General features: G+C 40.0%; 1 protein-coding gene across 1 annotated transcript; it reads right to left on the bottom strand.

Moving 5' to 3' along the window:
• Positions 1–534: 534 nt before the first annotated feature.
• alpi.1 (alkaline phosphatase, intestinal, tandem duplicate 1) lies at positions 535–14667 on the bottom strand. The gene is made up of 11 exons (XM_086116475.1): positions 14311–14667; positions 13703–13828; positions 9663–9778; positions 7492–7666; positions 6457–6629; positions 4697–4831; positions 4499–4574; positions 3159–3293; positions 2543–2734; positions 2339–2455; positions 535–1471 (listed from the first exon to the last, which is right to left on the bottom strand). The coding sequence occupies exons 1-11, from the start codon at positions 14402–14404 to the stop codon at positions 1197–1199; spliced, it is 1614 nt and encodes a 537-aa protein (XP_085972601.1). The 5' UTR covers positions 14405–14667; the 3' UTR covers positions 535–1196.
• Between the last annotated feature and the right edge of the window lie 4788 nt (positions 14668–19455).

Below are 19455 nucleotides of genomic sequence, written 5' to 3' on the forward strand. Positions count from 1 at the left end.
TTGGTGACAGTTGCCGTACGATTTTTCACAACTTTCCATGCATTTGCTGATTAAAAAAAAAAAAATGTAATAATTGAAATGTGCCAGGGTTGCTGACGACACTCTTCTTTGTGGTGTGTGAAATTTACAAGACATTTTTATTGTCATTTGGCAGGGACTTTAAACTTGGTGGCCTGCAGACAGAATGAACATTGGCCATGAGAAATTACTTACGGTGTGACCAAAGGTATGTGTATATTTTTGGAGTCCGAAGAAGTCTCAACCAAATCCGCTACATCAGGTACAATTTTTCAAAATGCATTTATTTATATGCATATATTCTAAACAATCAACCAATTAAAACATGATCTGACATCACTTATTACTAGCAGTGGAAAGCTGAAAGTCAATTCCTTAAATAACATAAACTCAAATACTGTACTTGAATATTATGAATTTTGAATTGAATTCAATACAACTTTATTGTCAAATGTGAAAGAACAATGATAAAAGAAGATACAAACTCAAAGAATAAATTGAATACTGTCATTAAGGTAGCATTAATGGTATTTATTTCTTATATCAGACATTCTGCAAAAACAGTGTATAAAAATACATTTAGCATGTAAAATACATTCACGGACAATTGAAATAGATTGGTGACGTCAACTCAGACAAAGGAAAAAAAACCTGGTGCCCATGAAATCCATATTTGATGCCATTGCTTAAAAAAAAAATCCTTAAAACCTGGAAAAACGTACAGTACCATTATAAATTCTTAAGGTCTACCGGTATTACAGCTTGGCACAGCAAGATAGTCTCTGGTTCAGTCCAGCCCTTCATTCAGTGTCAACATGTGCATCAACAAAACTGTTCAATGATCCTTCAGCCTCCTTGTTGCCTTCAAGTTATTATTTGTGTGTCAGCTTCAGATTCATGTGTAAATAATCTTAATGATGAGAATAGGACAGAAACTTTACCAGCACGTATTATGAGAATATTGTTTTAAAAAACAAACTAACTACTAGGCTTTACATATTCCAACGATTGACTTGTTCTTGTTTGCATATTTTCAAAATGTCTAAATGTTGCTTGAATTTCAAAATGAGATGGCTCAAAACACATTTACTTTAAGTATTCCCTGCTGCAAGGATGCTATATACTTGCATTATTATAGCTGTGTGAATTGCCACATGTGTATAGTTTGTGTGTGGCTGTCATCTGGAGAACCAGATGAGGCCAATTAGTCCAAATATTAGGTTTGAGGGTGTGTTCGCACATGCAGTGGACGTGTGGGAATGAGGTGGAGGGGGACAGTCTGTGTAGGGTTCCAAACAGGCTGCGTAGGCCATAACATGAGCCACATAGTTCTGTTCTTTGACCCCATGGAAGAGGTGAGCCATGGGGCCTTTAGCGTAAATGGCCACGTCCTCGCCACCATGTGTCTCAGCATCAAGAGGGACGGCGGCCTGCTGCATGTACTCCTCGTCATCTGCAAATCAAAATGAGTAGAGTGGAGATGAAACCACAAAGCACACGCAGAAACAGCATAAATCTTCAGGCATTGGGTTGCAATCTTGCTTTTGCCAATAAGATAATTAACTGTTTAACTTTTGGACCGTAATTACGAGTCTCGTTTGACAGTTGTGAGTATGATTCTTTCCAGGGCTACTCATTCGCTACACAAGTCCTTATCGGAATGCCAGTCCGCAAAAACTAACTTGGGGTCTTTTGGACACTGGGTCTATATTTTGACACCCATGAACAGCTGTCTTTGCATGTGTGGACTGCAGAACTAAAATCAATCCAATCAGCAAAAAAAAGTTTTTTCATAGGGCTACTACATTTGTAATGTTTTCTATCAAACATGTCAAATTATAATATGTAATAAAAATCGTACCTTTATGAGAATAAACAGCATGAATATGAGGGTTCTCAAGACAAATACTATCTATTTTAAAAAAGAATCCCTCAACTGTCTTGACACATTCACTAAGGTACCAGATGTGTTAAGACAGAAGGTTTTAACGACTGTTCCATTGAGGGCTTATAAAACGAATTCATCCCAAGAAAGAGTAACACACACCAAGTACAGTATGTAATGTAATGACTGAGTCAAATGGTGCAGAAAAGAAGGAAGAACTGCCTCAGTGTGTGTACAATGTTCCACAAAGAAATACAAATAGTTTTTTTTCTCTAGATACACATACTGTACATTTACACAGAAGAGTTTAAAACAAAACAAAGCAGGGCTCGGAGTTGAAGTTTTGCTTCCTAGTGATTAAACGCAAGCTATAATTAAATCAATACACCCAAACAAGACAGGTTTGGCATCTGAAAGTTATTATCATGTCCTTACAGTAATCCACCAGCGTGATGTTCCCTCTGGTTCCATTTACGTGCACATAACCAGGGCCGTTGGCGTACAGGATGCTGGTGAAAGGCATTTGGTCATCTGCTTTTTTTGGTGCGAGACCTGGGTCGCAAATCATAAAACAAAAATGTGATGAATAACAATAATAATATACTAGTCAAACAGAACATGAATTTAAATGATTCATACCAAAGATTGGATTTCCTCGGGGTGTATTGCCGCCAAAAGTGAAGACGTGAGAGTGGTCAGCTGTGACGACGGTCAGTGTATCAGATTCTCTGGTGAGCTGCGAAGCGCGATCAATGGCTCGGTCAAACATCACAGCCTCTGTCAGTGCAAGTTTGGCGATGCCATCGTGGTGTCCGTGATCAATTCTTCCTCGTAATGGGAAACAAGAGAACACACACACACAACCACACACACATATATATATATATATTTATTTTTTTATTTTTTTAATAGTTAATGTACATCCCGTTCTGTGGGTCTCCTGAAAAGTAAGGATTGTGGACATACAAGGATTCTGTCTGACTCCATGCTATGGTGATAAACATAAACTTCTCCCAATTTGGAAGCAAAGAATGCTCCAAAATTGGATTGGTAAAATGAAAAATTAAGATTCAGAGGGAACTTTAGAGTTCGAGCCCAGACTCCATTTAGTTCATTCATGAATTGATTAGGTATTTCTCAGGTCTTATGGGTAGCACTATGCATTATATTTATCTATACAGGCATTTCAGTACCAAATATTACAAATTTATTATCATGCCACTTCCTTTTTCTACTGCTCATATCAAGTACTCATCTTCTACAAACAGAAAATAGCCTTTTGGATTCTTGCTCAGGATTTGAATGGCTTTCTCCGTCATCTCCACAATAGAGGGATCCCGGGTAGTGTTTCGGAAAACTTCAAATCTCATGTCCTTTGGCTCAAACAAACCTGGAACCAAAAAGGTGAGATTATAGAAGCTGTTTGGAGTAGTATTTATATGCGCACATTTTACATGAATAAAAGAATGATACAACAAAAATAAGCAGAATTCCAAATGGAATACACAGATCTTTGATTAAAAAGGCACACACACACACACACACACACACACACACATATATATATATATATATATATATATATATATATATATACACACACTGTAAACATTTTTTCAATACCCAAAAAGTTGTGGTAGTAGAAACAAAAGTTTGAGAAACTAGAGAGACTGCTAGGAAAAACATGTTGTCAACTTAATTGTTCACAGGTGACTTTGGCAGTGTTGGCTGCAAATGCCAAGTTGTTCACAGGCAAGGAAGGTGACTTTTAATTGCATTGTGTAGCACTATGATGGAAATAGGAAGATCCATCCAGCCATTTTATCTGAACCGCTTAATTTTCAAGAGGGTTGCAGGCATGCTGGAGCCTATCCCAGCTGACTTCAGGCATTAGGCGGGGTTCACCCTGAACTGGTAGCAAAACACACTGGAATTAAGAAAAATGTGGCTTATGGTATTCCCCATAGAGTTCTAGAATCTGAAATGGCTGGAAATGAACACTGAAGCACTTGCGACCTGCACTGAGCACCAACAACCAATGCATCTATAAATAGTGGTGGATAAGTGCATGTACAAATGCAAAGTACAGAGTGGAGTTACCAGAAATGGTGATGTAACAACATGGCAAACATGACGTTCCAAACCTTTGTAATGAATGACTTTAATACTTTACACTTTAATCAACAATAAATGAATACTTAGCGTTTTCATCAATGTCATCGTGAAAACGCTTTCAAAGTAGTAGCAAGTTTGTTCATTTGGCCAAACAGAAGGTGACAACATGACGCATGGTGCATTGGCAAAACAAGAAACGTGCCCTGGGTTCCTATCACCGTTGTCAGGACTTAATGACACGCAGCTATCAATTTACGATGTCACACTTTGATGATTCCATATAGCTGTTAAGATGAAAGTTGATGTGTTGTTTCTGAACCCTACAAAGGTTCACAACATAAGATAAGATGGGAGTTCTGTCTCTCAATAACTAGGTAGCCTGGGAAGAGATATGCAAATATTGGAGTGTAGAAGGTCAACTTTTCAAGCTTTTTGCCTGCTTGCCTGCCTTATTTGGATTGCAAGTTAAAGGTTACCCACCCATGAGCCGATCAGTAGTTTCAACGTTTATTTCATCAAACTCCTTCCTGTGCCAAACATAGTGTGAATTCTTGGTCTGAAAGACACATTAGTGTACACAGAAGACAAAGCATTGACATTATCTACCTTGTGTCATGTCCTTAAGTGCCATACAAAGGACTAGTTGCGTTTTTTAAAAGCCATTTTAAGTGAACCTACTGGTTTAGCCTTCAACCAGACATCTATAAGGTTCCTCCGGTCTTGGCGGTCGCCCTTGCGAGAATTGGAGGTTGGATACTCAGGGTCCGAAGTGCCTTTTGGTGTCATGTACATCCTCCCTCCTCCCAAGATCACCTTAAAGGGACACCAAGAGTCGTTATATTATGTGCTACATTGGTTCAATAGTTATATTGCCTCTTTACACCGTCATAGTGCTTCACCATTGTTTGTTTAATGAAAAAATCATGTGTTAAGACAACTGATGCTGTTATTTCCCCATCACAAAATGCTCCATAAAATAATATACAGGGATGCTATTTTTCTTGTGTTCATGGATAACCTGCATAAATGAATGAGGCAGAACAGATGTCAGCTTCATGTTTATGGCACTATGACACAAACTCTGCGTAAAAGATGCTAATGACAGCCGTTGGATGTCAACCCTAGCCAAACTGGATTAACTGACTTCGTCAAAAAAAGAAACGTTAAATAGTATGTTTGATATTTGGCAACATGGCTTCTTGCCCTTCAACTGTCCGCTCATGCTTGGAAAACCAACGGCAAAGAAAGCAACACCAAAAAGTGGCTTGTAATTTGTCAAGAAAGACATGGGAATTGGCACGCTGGTGGCCCTTGACTAAGGCATCCTGGATGATGTTGGTCAAAGTAGTATGTTGAAGGGGTCAGCTGAGCCAATTGGATGCCTTGAGGGGAAAAAGATCACTAAGCAGCTGTTATACAATGGCTTTAGATCAGCTGATTGACAAAGCTGTCAACTGAGCATGTAAGATGCCGGAAGACTGCGTATAAGTACGCAAATTCAAATCCTATTACGTCAAGAGTACCAACAACCCAAACGTTTAATAACAACTCGAACCTATGCTAAACATTAAACTCCCTGTTCATACGTCATTATGACAATGCGATATGTTTCTGCACATCTATTCTGTCAGTGTTCTTTGATCGTTTAACCAGAGCAAAGTCCTTTCACACTCATGACACAGTAGGAAAATCCAGCCATAAAATAATAATCGTTGGCACCGCCCTACCCACTCTTGAGGACTTGCACACTGCAAGAATCAAGACAAGGGCACGGAAAATCCTCCTGGATCCCCCGCACCCTGCCCACCACCTTTTCCAGCTACTCCCCTCAGGCAGACGCTACAGATCCATGCGCACCAAATCCAGTAGACACTTAAACAGCTTCTTCCCTCTAGCCATTAACTCCTTAAACAGTCACTGACGTAGTCACTCTTCTTGTACTACAAATACTGCTACTGGTTACTCTAAAATGGTTCAATGATTTGTTGTTTACGATGATACTAATGCAGCGTGTTATACCGGAGACAAATTCCTTGTGTGTTCTACATACTTGGCCAATAAAGATGATTCTGATTCTGATTCTGATTCTGATAAAGATTCACCCAAGCAGAATACTTCATAAAAAGTATTTTCTACAAGGTGAAAGTAATGAAAATCAACATATATCGGCAAAGAATAATTATGCAAGTGCCAACATCATTCTATCAATTGTCCACAGCAAATTATGTTCAACTGACTTTGGGCAAAAGGTGGGGTACACCCTGGAATGGTTACAAGCCAATCATTTTTACTCTGGGGCAGATGCCTACATTCCTCCGATGCAATTTCACAAATTCAAAACAATGGCTTATCATTTAGGGGGCAAAAACCCCCAAAATGGTACAATCTTCATCAATATTTAAAAAAAAAAAAAGATAAAATAACAGAAATAATCTCACATCAATGTCAACGTTGGTCACTAGTTGGGTGGCGATGTCCACACACCCTTGATGGCGTGCGCTACTGGGAAGATCTGCATCACTATACCAGCTACGGCTGACTGAGTGGGCATAGGCGGCAGCTGGTGATGCGTGCTGGACTCGAGTGGTGGTCACGATACCAACTGATTTACCTGGACAGTGAAGACAAGTCATGATTTATTAACATTCAAAAATTGTAAAACAATATTTACCATCAATCAGACTGCTGATAACATGACCTGCAAGGTTGCCACACGTTTTACGTTTTTTTAAAAATCTTTATTAACAACTGCAACATTCTACTTTATTGCATTTGAAGGCAATTTTATCTTTCAAATTGTTGAATGGCGAATTGCCCACATCTGATCGCTAAAATTAGCACCGATAACACCGGTTTAAGTCTTGCATAAGACCACGAGGACAAAGTAAAATTATCCTCAAATGAGGGTAGTTTGAGCGTGTTTTTTTTTTCTCCCCCTCTCCCTCCCTTGTTTCTTTCTGACTTTCGGGTTGAGTGAACGCTGGCGCGTTTTGGCTGCCGCTGCTCAACCCGTATTGTTTTGTGTTTTTTGTTATTGTAAAGTGTCCTTGGGTGTCTTGAAAGGCGCTTATAAATAAAATCTATTATTATTCTTATTATTATAAAGTTTTACACTCATGCTGAAGCATATCCTTGTTTCTTTGATAGAAGTGAAGACCAATTTATATCTTTGTAATTGTTCCTGCTGCATCCTGTGCATAAATGTTCTACTTTTAAATAGAAATGCAACCGTAATTAACAACTGATGAATATGTTTGATCTGAATAAACTTCTTTAAGCATCATTCGTCATATCATGAAAACGTATGTTGATTAGCCCTGCCAACCTTTGCCAAGCAATGCAAAAGGATCTTTTGGGCCCATTCTGAACTTTGAACTATAGCCATTGTTAGTCCAGTAACATGCTTATCAGATGATTGTTTTATAAATCTTATTATACAGATAAGGATCACTTGAATTTGATGACCCTTTTACCTTTGGCTTTTGCACGTCGCAGCACGGAGTAGACCTCATTGCCGAAGGTGGTGTTGCATTCATAGGCCACTGCATTGCCGCTAAGTCCAACGGTTTTGGCATTAGCTTTCACTCCACAGTGGTAGGCCGTAGCTGTGCTAGCACTGTCTGCCACTTGCTTGTCTACACTGTAGGTCTGGTGAGAAAAAAAACATTTGCTCAAAATGGAATAAAATAAATAAATAAAAACAGTATAACGCTGACACTTGTCAATGTAGCAAATGATAAGAATGCTAAGAGAGGTGAGATTTTCTTTGTAAAGACAGAATCTCAGAATGTGATGTGAAGGTATAAGGGTAGGACAAATGTCTGTCACCTTTCCAATTTTATTTTTTTATTTTTTTGCTACAAAACCCAAAAGTAACCCTATCTTGCGTTTCTTTTTTTTTTAAGGTGAACTAAATCCAAGATGTCAAATTTTCTTTTATGTTTCAACTCTGCATATATATATATTTTGTCAGCATATCTTTACCAAAACATCACATCTACTCGCTTATAGGGGCCGCCACCTCTCTGTGTGAGTTTGCGAGAATCTGTTCATATGTTAGTCAATAATGACTTAAAAAAAGAACATCGTTTGTAAATATTCAACCATTTCAAGCTACACATTTGATTTCATTACAAATACAAAATCGATGTCACAAACCATGATCATAAACATCCTCACCCACATGTACTGAGTTGTGAGCCAATCTGGATTTCTTTTTGTCGATGTCTTTCACGTGAAGAAGTTGATGTACTGTTCTTTTACTCTTTTACTACCTGTTTTCTATCTCAGACATGGTGTATACAGGATCAAATATTTAACTGTCCTGTTAGGTTGCGGGTCAAACTGACCCGCTGAAAAATATTTTTTTCAGTCATAAGTGCAGTAGCTCAAGTTGCTCAATGAACACATTAATGAATGGTGACTAATGGAGTTAATAATTAGGCTATTTTTCTTATTATATGTGTGATACACTTTAAATAATGGGTCAAATTAACCTAGTACTGTAACGCAATTGCATTTCTGGACAAACAAACGCAGTAGGAGCGTTAAGTCCATCGGTCTCAATGATCTTTTGGCCGATACAATTCAATAGCCCGCGATATTAGCAGGGAAGGTGCTTCTTGCGCTTCAGCGTTACCTACGTTCTGCAGCTGAAAATGATCTTGCCCAACATGGCGCGGCACTTATTTGGTGAACTATTCTGTTTAATTCTTAATTCACAAATGCAATATTGATCAAAGTGCAGTGGACGGCCACTATTCACTGGGGATAGGAACCGGGCCTGTGCGAAAATAGTGAAAATCCCCAAATAATTGACAGCCATTGAATTCTATTAGATATTAATTTATTTTAATTAACCCCCCCCAAAAAACTTGACTAAGTGGGGACATTCCGCCAAAAAGCGTTCTCCACGAAAAAACATGATTGACACCCCTCACTCCCCCATAGAAACGAAAGAAATAAATGGCGAATAGGTGAATTTGCGGGTGCCGAACTGCGAGTAAGCATACTATGGCTGTATTAGTGCTGGCACATACAATGTACTCTTGCTTTGAAATGACCTTGGTGTTATTTCCCCGTTTCAAAAGATGTAGAAAATATTTCTGAGAAAGACAGACTAGACCTAGCACATGGAAAAAAGACTGTATTTAACGTCAAGAGTACAGCTTTCAACTTTCCTTCTCTCTATGATTATCATAATTAAAGAGATGTTGGATTCAACTTTGATCCCACCTTAAGCCTTTTTTTTCCTTGTTTTGCCACAATGACAGCATTTTGACTTAAACCATTGACTACCAAGGTTTTAGGGTCAAATGTCTTAGTGAGAAGGCATAACGTAAAGAGATTAAACCATTTAAAAAGGTTACACACAGACACACTTACAACTGAGCTTCCTGTGGTGTATGTACTGTATACTGAATATTGGACCCGCGTCTCCCACATTGTGATTACAGGTAAACAGAAAATGAAGTGGTCACCAACTAAATGTCATGTAATCCAATTCAAGAGCTGTCTTAATAAAAAAAATAATGTTCATCTTACAGTGTCACTAGGTATGAATGAAATTAAATTCAATATATGACAGGGGTAAAATATTATTCTGATAATATCTATTAAGTATGTAGTGTTAACGTGTTGTCACCTTAGAAAGTGCCACATATGGAAAGGTGTCCATGGCCAGTACTGTCTCCTCCCCTGCATTGCCCTGCATTTGACCTTCCAGAATTCGAGCTGCTGACACAGTGGACACACCCATCCCTGGAAGACAGTGACTGACAGGTTAGTTGCAGTTTGATTTTGTTGAACTTCCCTAACTGAATTTCCACTTGTAACGACGTGGGTAAATTGAAAATAAAACACGGTGTATACTGTGTATTAAGAAAAAAACAACAACAACAAAAAAAAAACAGAGGCGCAACAACTTAGATAATTTATCTGAGGATATTTGAATGATGCAAACAAGCTAAAAGAGTCAAAGATCACAAACAGGAAAATGTGGTTTGTGAGGAAGCAGGCAACTCAAAGTGCAAGCTTCATCTTCTCTGTTTAAAAATAACATTTTGCAGTGTATTATAAACTAGTTATTAAAATAACAAATACTGTATGATCAAACAATCATTTTGAGCATGCCCTTTAATCTTCTGTTTTGAGTATTATTTACATTTATTGATGAAACACTTTGAAGACTTTGTGAAAGACAGAAGCATGGTAGGTTTATTATTCTTTCGTATATTCTTGTCAATTCATGACCTCACTGACCCTTGAAAGTTTCCAAAGGTCTCTCAATTATCAAGCATCCAAAATCCAAACCAGACATTTTCGTCCTTGTTTGAAAAGAAAAAAAAACGTTTGTTTGGAGAAGGACTATTCCTGTCAAATTGAGGTAAAAAGAGGATTTGACCATCTTCCAAGTAAACAAAGTCATTGCCATTAACATCAACTAAAAGTCTAAATGGACCTTCATATTTAAGTCAGTGGTTTTCAGACAGAGCAGTGCTTGGCAAGTATTAAGACCACTGTTGAAAGAATAACTCATGTGTCAACATTTGCAAAGTTACTGCTGTGCAACATCACAGAACTTACTGTCCAGCATAGGTTAGCAGCAAACTGTTAGTTTATGTTAAGATTGTGTTTGCTAGTTGAAGCTATTTCTTCTTAAACAATTACAGTATTCCATCCATCCATATATTCACTGTACTAGTTATACTCACTCGGTTCGTGGATATGGTGGAGGCATTTTTGAAATTTTATGTTATTAAAACATTCACCTTCAAATGTAGTGGAATGTTGAAGCTAATTCTTATAATTTTGCTGTAGCCTGAAGACATTTGGGTTTGACATTAAAAAATACATATATATAATAATAATAATAACAATAATAATCTGAGATGAGAGATCAACATTTTAACTTCTATTTTCAAGTATTTACAGCTGGGTTGGATAAAAAAAAAATCTAACTTGAAAGACAGTGTCTTTAACTCCACCTATTTTCATATGACTGACAGGTTTGGTTTCTTGTCCATTTGTATACAGTACTATTACAGTGATTACTCAAACAATGCCCATGCTCACTTTTGCAGTCAGGTTTTGCCTACAAGACTGGACAAAGACGAAACAAACATTTATACTTGACAGAGGTGGAACCAACAAGAAAACAAAAAAGCTAGCGCTGTTGAAGGATGGAAAAATACGCAATTGTGAAGATGAGAGAAGATGGAAAATCAGAGCCATTGCATAAATATTGCCATAGTTGGAGAATCAAAGAAACCACTGGTGTACAAAGTAACAGATGTTGCTATGGTACATTATGGTAGAAACATTGTGAGGGCTGTAAAGAAAGACGCTAACATCTGTTCGTGACATCAGCAATAACCGACAGAAAGCAGGAAGGGAGGCATCAAAATGTACAGTTTGTATAAGACCTCATGAAGTAAAGTAAAGAGCAAATGATGCAAGACAAAGACAAAAAGAAAGAAACGACTGAAGGGAAGCAAACAACTGTTGCAGGTTACAGTGGAAGTCTGGAAAAGCGCCACAAAAGAAGAATGCAAAAATATTATGACTCAATGCAGTTGTTGCAAAGGTTTGCATCCAGTATTTTCCAAGACCTACTCACCGAAACGTTGGTCTTTTGTCAGAAAAAAAAAAGGTCCATCTCCTAGTTTTGTATCTGATCCATATGTAAATTGTAGTAAACAGTGTTTGTTTTAGTTGTCTTTTAGGTCAACTATTGGACTCTACCCATTTAGCATTACAAAAGTGAAATCAATAGTGCTACTGGTGGACCAAAGTTAACTCATCAACCATCAACCAGGAATGGTTTGATTTAAAACAGGGTCTCGTAGTGGGAATACTAAAATGCAGTCTCAATCGGGCCAAAATGTTGTGTTTTTCAACCCACTCGCAAAGCATTTTTCATAGCCCCGTTTTTTTCAGCGGAGATGTTGGCCCTTTTGTACAGTCTGCGTTGTTGCAGCTGGATGGATGGCTGGTGGAACGAAAGATGATGAGAGAGGAGTGTCGGCGGATGTGTATTTGGAACTGAGAGTCGGGCGCTTGGAATTGAAGTGGATTTACATGGGATGGGAGAAGTGAACCAATCTCTTTTTTCGTCAATGGACACTACAGCTTCTAGTTTACTTTCAATCTTGCCTCGTAGCAGACATGTGGAACGTCTGATCCACTGGTGGAAGGACACTTTGATTCTCTCCTCTTACATCTATAACTGCTTCAAGCACTCGGCGTAGGGAGAAATATTGGTTGTGACTGCATGACTGTCCTTGTCTTATGTTATGTATTTTGTAATATTATTTTGTTATTTTATGCTGAATGTTCTGTAATGCTATTTGTTTCAGCTGCAGCTGTTGTGAAAGTGCTATATAAAGATTGATGGAACTTTTTTCACCAGTCTTGCAGACCTAATCTGACAACCATCGCTGCACTAATCAGCATTGCCACCTGAATTGTCACTCCACATCCTACACCTTTGCTGCAAAGAAGTCTTCATCCTTGATTTATATAATGGGTAAAATGTCACACAATGTCATGATGCATTTAGACTGGCTGTCCCCCTGATAAAAATAATCCTGGATATCAAGGTTTAGTTTGGCATTTAGGCTCAACATAACCACAACCTTTTCCTTTTTTTTTTAAACTAACTGCTGGTTATTCTGGTAGATATATAACGAGCTACAACAGGGGTAAATATTTAACTATATTTATTCGAAGAACGGGACTGTGAACTCGACTTTCCAGATTAAAGGAATATTGAGAACCTCTTCAACCCCTGATTAAATATCATTTTGGGAAAAGGTTTTTTTCTGGTCAAGCATGACAGTTCCCCAGTGCAAAAGGCAAAGTCCATAGATTCCATAGTTCAAGATTGCACGACTGTCTGTGTCCTATGTGTTGTTTTGTGTTATTTTTGTTATTCTGACTTCAAAATGGCGCCGCGAGAGTGGCTGCCTTTCCAGCAGCTCCTATATTTTGTTGTTCTACTTCTTCCTTTCATAAGTTTGCTGCTGTGAATTTGGAATTTCTCCATTGTGAGACTAATAAAGGTTTTCTTATCTTATAAAGACATGCTTGGATGAGTTTAATGTGGAAGAACTTGAAAGAGTCTCAACCCTATCAAATACATATGGAATTTACTACAACACTGAATGTGAGCCAGGCTCTTGTGTCGCTCATCAGTGACATCTGACCTGAGAAATACTCATTTTGCCTCATGTTTTAGATAGATATTTTCACTGAACTGAAACGTACAGTATATCTGACCATAGGAGAAATCCCTAACCGTTTTTGTTTGGTTGGTACAATGGCCAAGTGTTGTCATACTTTGATCATTACCATTTCATTCACTCCACACAGAGCCATATTTATTGAAATTAATCAGGGGTACTGGGATGAACCTCACTCAGATTCATACAATCTGTTCCAAGTGGTTGGTCCAGGCACTAATTTTCCTGTTGAACAAACACACATGGCCCTCTTATTCCATCCAAATCCATTCAGTCCAACGGAAAGGAGTACTTCTCGACTACCCACACAAACACATTGTCCTGCATTCAAAAGTGAACTCTACTTTTTTACAGTTTGTCATACTGTATTTTGAATTGATCCTTGACCTAGACTGCATTCGCTTTTTTTGATAGAATACATTCCAAAAAAAAAAAAGTATACCATCTCCGATGAACAAGATTATATTTTTGGCCTGGTGCTCCCGAGGGCGGAGTTTCAACGCAGCATCCAGTGTCGACTTGGCCTGGGCATCCCAGTAGGCTGGTTCTCTTTCATGTTCGTACAGGACTGTGAAGATGACCAAGAATGTGATACATGCTTTTATTAAACATGTGAATGGATAGTAACACAATATCAGAAGATTTTGCTTTTCCTGTGTAGTCTAGTTTACTATTTAACGCATCGACTGGTCGAGCTATATTTAACCAACCCACCTTCAACTTGAATACAATCACACTAAAACAATCATGAAGCCACAATGTTTTCTGTCCATTAAGACACACAGGTACCAAACAGAAATACAAACAGTTAACATCCCTCCACTGTCCATAAATTGGTAGATGAGGGGAAGAATGTGCTCCACACCACTTTTATCCATGTGCAGGATTGCTGACTTCTCTCTCTGCTTACACACCTGAGTTTGTGGATTCTGCTCTGAGGGACAGTTTGTCCTCGTACACATTAACATGTTGAGTTTACCTGCATCTGCACACACAGTGCTAGAAATAGCCTAACCACAGGGACCACGCGTATTCATGTTGACTGCTCACCTTGGCTTTCCACAGCAGCCCAATCTTCTGCCAGCAACACAGTTCCCAGAAGAATGAGTGGGAGATTCCGGAGCCAGCGATGTGGCGTCTGCATCCCTGGTGTGATGTGACCTGGAGGCTGAAGATGCTGGACACAACCGGTTTTCGGAAGAAAACACCAAAACCAAAACGGCAGAAGCGCATGGAGAGTGAGACCTGGCTTTTTAAAGCCCCGCTGGGTGTGTAGTAAGGAAGGGCCCTCACCAGCTCATAGGCTTGGAGAGAATGTGAGAGAGGGAGGAACCTGAGAGAGAGGGAGAGCGAGAGAGAAAGGGGGAAAGAGAGTGGAGTGGAGAGCTAGAGACCACACGGGAGTAATGTAGCATCACAGCCCCTCTCTGCCCACTTTTTATTGTTTTAAAGGGGTCACTTTAATGCAGTCCTCCCCTTTTCCCCCCTCGCGAGTGATAGAAACTTGAATGGGCCCTTGATGTGGTAAATGTCTACCAGCAGCATGCGGCCCGGTTGAATATGGGAGAAAAATGAGTAGGAGGGAAAACTGCTACACTATTTTTCTTGGCATCCAACACATGACAAATCATAACCATTTCTCTTTCCATTTCTACCCACTTCCCTTTGAAAAGAAAGCTCATGCTATTCTTGCCGTGTGCATGATTGGCTCTTGATGTGCTCTGTTTCATATGAGTGGAAAATGGTTGCATTTCCACTTCCACCTCCGTTCTCTTGCTTTGCATTTAAAACAGGCCAATATTTCCCCTCCCACCAAATCAACTTGGCTTTTTCCCCCCCGTGTTTAGCATTTTTCTGCTGTGAGTTAGCAGAGTGCCGGCAGGATGGAAATGCTTCTCTCCTGCGCAAGCACAAGAGCTAACGTGTGAAATGAGGTGATTTGAGCCGACTCTTGTTCAACACGGCCAGAGGAATCACATTTCAGGCGAGCGACTCTCACCTCGTGAACCTCATTACAGCATCTCTCCTTTCTGCCAGCCGCTCAACCATTGCCAACAAGGCTTTATGGTTAGTCAAGTACTTAATCAAAACTGCGGTTAAACTGTACTGTAGAGCTGCGTTCTGGTTGAAGAAGCCAACACCGTATGAACCGGGAATACCACAGGCGACATGCATCAACATGATACAGTAACTTGTAAAGGCATGCTCCTCTGTCCATTCATCACGGTTTGGCCCTTGAGAGAAAGTCCAAATCGTCAGTGTAAATAGCTGTGGGCTGTTTTCGCTGTGGCTCATCCATCCAGGCAAATGTGCATACAACCACTTATTATTGCAGCTGTCAGGACTTGTAGTGTGGCAGTAAACGCAGAGAATTTTTTTTTTTTTTTTGTGGTGCTTTTCTAGCATCCAAAACATAATAATGTGATGTCTTTGTTTTGAACTCAAACAGGTCCACACGGGCAAACAACCATTTACACTCTCATTTTTACCTAGGGGCTCACCTATAGGCTATTAACAGTGTTTCGTTAAGCTGATAACATTTTTTTTTAGAATTTGGGAAGCAGCTGGAGCACCCAGAGAAAAACCAAGCACAGGGAGAACATGCAAACAGCATACTAAAAGCTAGCTTTCGAACCTCGAGTCTTTGACTCAGAGGGAGATATGTTAACCCAGTGATTGCCAGCCAGGGTGCTGTGGCATACTCGTGTGGCTGACAACTAGCACACCCACGACCCTTGTGAGTATAAACAGATTAGAAAATGGATGGATGGATAAAATTTGTCATATACCGGATATTTAGCAGGCATGGATGAAGTGCCTTGATTAACACTCTCCCGTGGTGTGCCACGATAGAATTTAGGAACACTCTTGCAGCACAGCTGATACCATTTAGCTTTTGAGTGTAGTGTAGTGACGTGTAGTGCAGTGACGAGAGAGGTAAAGTGGGAATCGTGCCACAGCTGTTCACGGCACTCCTCTCCAATGCTTTTTTTTTCCTTTGCTGTTTTTGTACTATTTCCTAGCTTGTTTGTACACTAATTACTTCTCTGAATGTTTGCTATGCCCATCAGGACCTTGAAGATATGGGCGACCAGCACTGGATACCCTTTTGGGAGCCAGACAACCAAGATACAAAGTCTCCAATGCAAGATCTGTGACACATAAAACAAAATTCCAATTTCTTCTTCCTTAGAGAGTAACCCTCTTAATTTTGGGGAAGGAAAAATAATAGTGGGTTTCTGAGTAGTTAAAGTAGGAAAAAGGAGTGAAGACAAGGTCATGTACTTTACAAAGGAGGGTGTTTGAAGGTAAACACATACTAATATGTTAAATGTTAGCTTGCAAAGTGGGTTTATGCAGCAAAATAAACCCAAAAAAAGAACAGCACATTTGAATTAAGGATTGAATTGCGACAGAATAAAGGAGAATTTTAATCAACATGCACATCCGTGTTGTATTTTACTACCTCATATTCTTCGACTCCTTCCCTCACTACTAAGCTCCCTGCTTAGCCTCGATCCCCTCCACATCAAAGCCCCTCATTACAGACCTTTCACATTTACAGAAAAACTCTGGAAGGAATGAGGAAGCCTGGAGGGAAACAAGTAGGTGGCGATTCTTTGGGGGAATGTAGAGGTACTGCACTTTTCTTATATACAGTACTGTATAAAAAAGTCTACATGGCATTGTTCACATGCCAGGTTTCTGTGATAGAAAAAAAAATGAGCCCAATTCAAAATCACTCTCCCAGCATTTATGTGACCTCTATGTGTTGCAGCTCACCTGTTTTGGGGGGTTTACGTCACGTGACATTCGTAATTCCATCTGATGGGCACATTGACATCAATTTCAGGCAACAACAGCATTAATCTGTCCAACTTTTATTACGCAAATGCCATATTAATCAGAAAAAATATGTTTAGACCTGGGTGGCAACATAGAACATGTTGTATATATGTATTTTTTTAATTGACTTCTACTTTAAAATGCAGCTCCAGTTACTAAAGGCTCTGGAAGGGGGAAGGGGGATGGGGTGTTGCCTGAGTTGACCACATGTCTGCAACATCATGTATACATTGGGAACTGTGCCTCTGGGTTCGCAGACCATGGTAGCGGTCCCCCCTTTTTAAGAAGGTGACCCAGTGTGTTCTAACTACAGGGGGATCACACTCCACAGCCTCCCTCCATAAGACCTATCCGGGCTACTGGAGAGGTGTCATGGTTCTAGTTCACCCTGCTCCTCCTTCCTGCCTACTTTTTGGGGTCCTCCACCACCACATTTCGTGACAGAATGACCCGACCAACTACAAGACCCTGCAGGTATAAAGGACAGGTTCCAGTTCCACCCTGCGCCTGGTGGAGCACGTCTGCGGCCGAGAACCTTTTCCCTTCAGCCGGCGCATGTTATGTGGCTGTCCTATGTTCCCCGTCACGTCGAGCCGCACCCACGTCAGGCCGAGCCCTGCCATAGGGTAGCCATCGCCCTCCGTTCTTGTTCCCAGTGAGGCATGGGTTGCCGTCGCCCTCTGTTCCTGTTCCCCGGCGAGGCAAGCCTATGGGTGACTTTGGGACGTCTGGGATCCATCCCTTGAGGGAGAGGTACTGTCATGGTTCTAGTTCACCCTGCTCCTCCTTCCTACCTGCTTTTTGAGGTCCTCCACCACCACGTCATGACAAGAAGAGTGCCAAACATATAAAAATGCCTTAACCTACTATGAGGAAAACTGTGAAATAATGAACATGACGACTGAAGCGATTTAGAAAATTGACTTTTTTTTAAATCTCAGTCTAAGTCCAAATAAACGAAAGCCAAGTGAAATAATGTTAATAAATCAAGATGTCCAATCATTTGTCAGGTGTAAATTTGGACTCCGGGTGTCAGTTTGACAGGGCTTGTGTTTACTCTACTGAATCCACGCCAGAGCGAGTTTCCTTTTCCTGCATGGCCACCCAGTCTTGAGAATCCTGGTTGTGGGAGGAAAATTTCGTTAAATGGTCAGGAGACTGCACCCTCTGGCGCTTGAGGTCAGACATAGGTTTATTTACACGGTGAAGCCTTGCTGAAGCCTGGTGGGCCTAGGTCCAAAAACATCCTCCACCATGTCCACGGTGTGCCCCTGGTGCTGAACTGTGAGATGATTTCAGTCAGCATGAGGTCACAAACTATCTTGTAGCTTGTCAATAAAGCAGAAACCGAACAAATATCCAGTACATACACAGTACAATACTTTTTGAGCTACACGAGACCACCCGTGTTTTGTATTGTACTGTAGTGCTATCTATATAGAAATGGGATTTATCATCAGGGGCCTTGCTTTGAGCACAAAGATCATTTGTTTGCTTTTGCAGAGGAACAAGAGGAATTTGTGGGTTAAATTCCCATGTACAAGTTTAACATCTTGGTAAGCACTTGGCGTGCATCTTTGCAGCAAACTGCAATGGCAGCAGCCCTTAAAAGTGTCATTTAATATTCTATTCTTGGCAATAGGCTGCAAAGAAACGCTTTGAAAATCTCTTTGTAGGTTCTTCCCAAAACAAAATTCTGCTACATGTCTCTGCATTGCCTTTAACCGCTAGGATTACCACTCTACCATTTCCTCACTGTCCAGTAAGGAACTACAAATTAGTATTTTGAGTACAGGTTATATTGTTTCCAAAACAATGACAAAAAAATGTATATGTGCCCCCTTTTTTTAACATTGACAACCTGCCCCTCCAAAGGTGTGCTCGTAGCGACATATTCTCTCTCCCATTTACTTAAGTTCATAAAGGCACACAGCTGTGTACTTTTTGGGTTCCACAAATTTAATTGAGACACCGAAGCACTATCATGGAATGTACACACTCTTAGGGTAGCAACCTTTAAAGGAGGGCATGCCCTGTCAAATTTCACCTAGTCTCCATTCTCTCAAAGCCTTTCATCTTTTTGTGAGATCACGTGTGATCATGTGAGAGCTCTGCCCTGGAGGACTGGTTTCTAGGCTGGAAGTGGAACAGAGTCTTCTTAGGTATGGTGTCCTGTGTCAAGAATACTGGGGCAGACCACACCCACAATAAGACAGAAACTACGAAATGCCTGATTTTCTTTTTTTTATGTGTGGAGTCTGTCACCAATCATTAATAAATAAATAATCTGTCTGTGTGTAGCATTTCTTAGGTAGCTCATTCAGCAGTAGTCTAACCTCTTAGGGACAA

The sequence above is a fragment of the Hippocampus guttulatus genome, chromosome 7 (assembly GCF_054856545.1).
Source record: "Hippocampus guttulatus isolate MCC_2025c chromosome 7, RoL_Hgut_1.0, whole genome shotgun sequence".
NCBI classification, from domain to species: Eukaryota; Metazoa; Chordata; class Actinopteri; order Syngnathiformes; family Syngnathidae; genus Hippocampus; species Hippocampus guttulatus.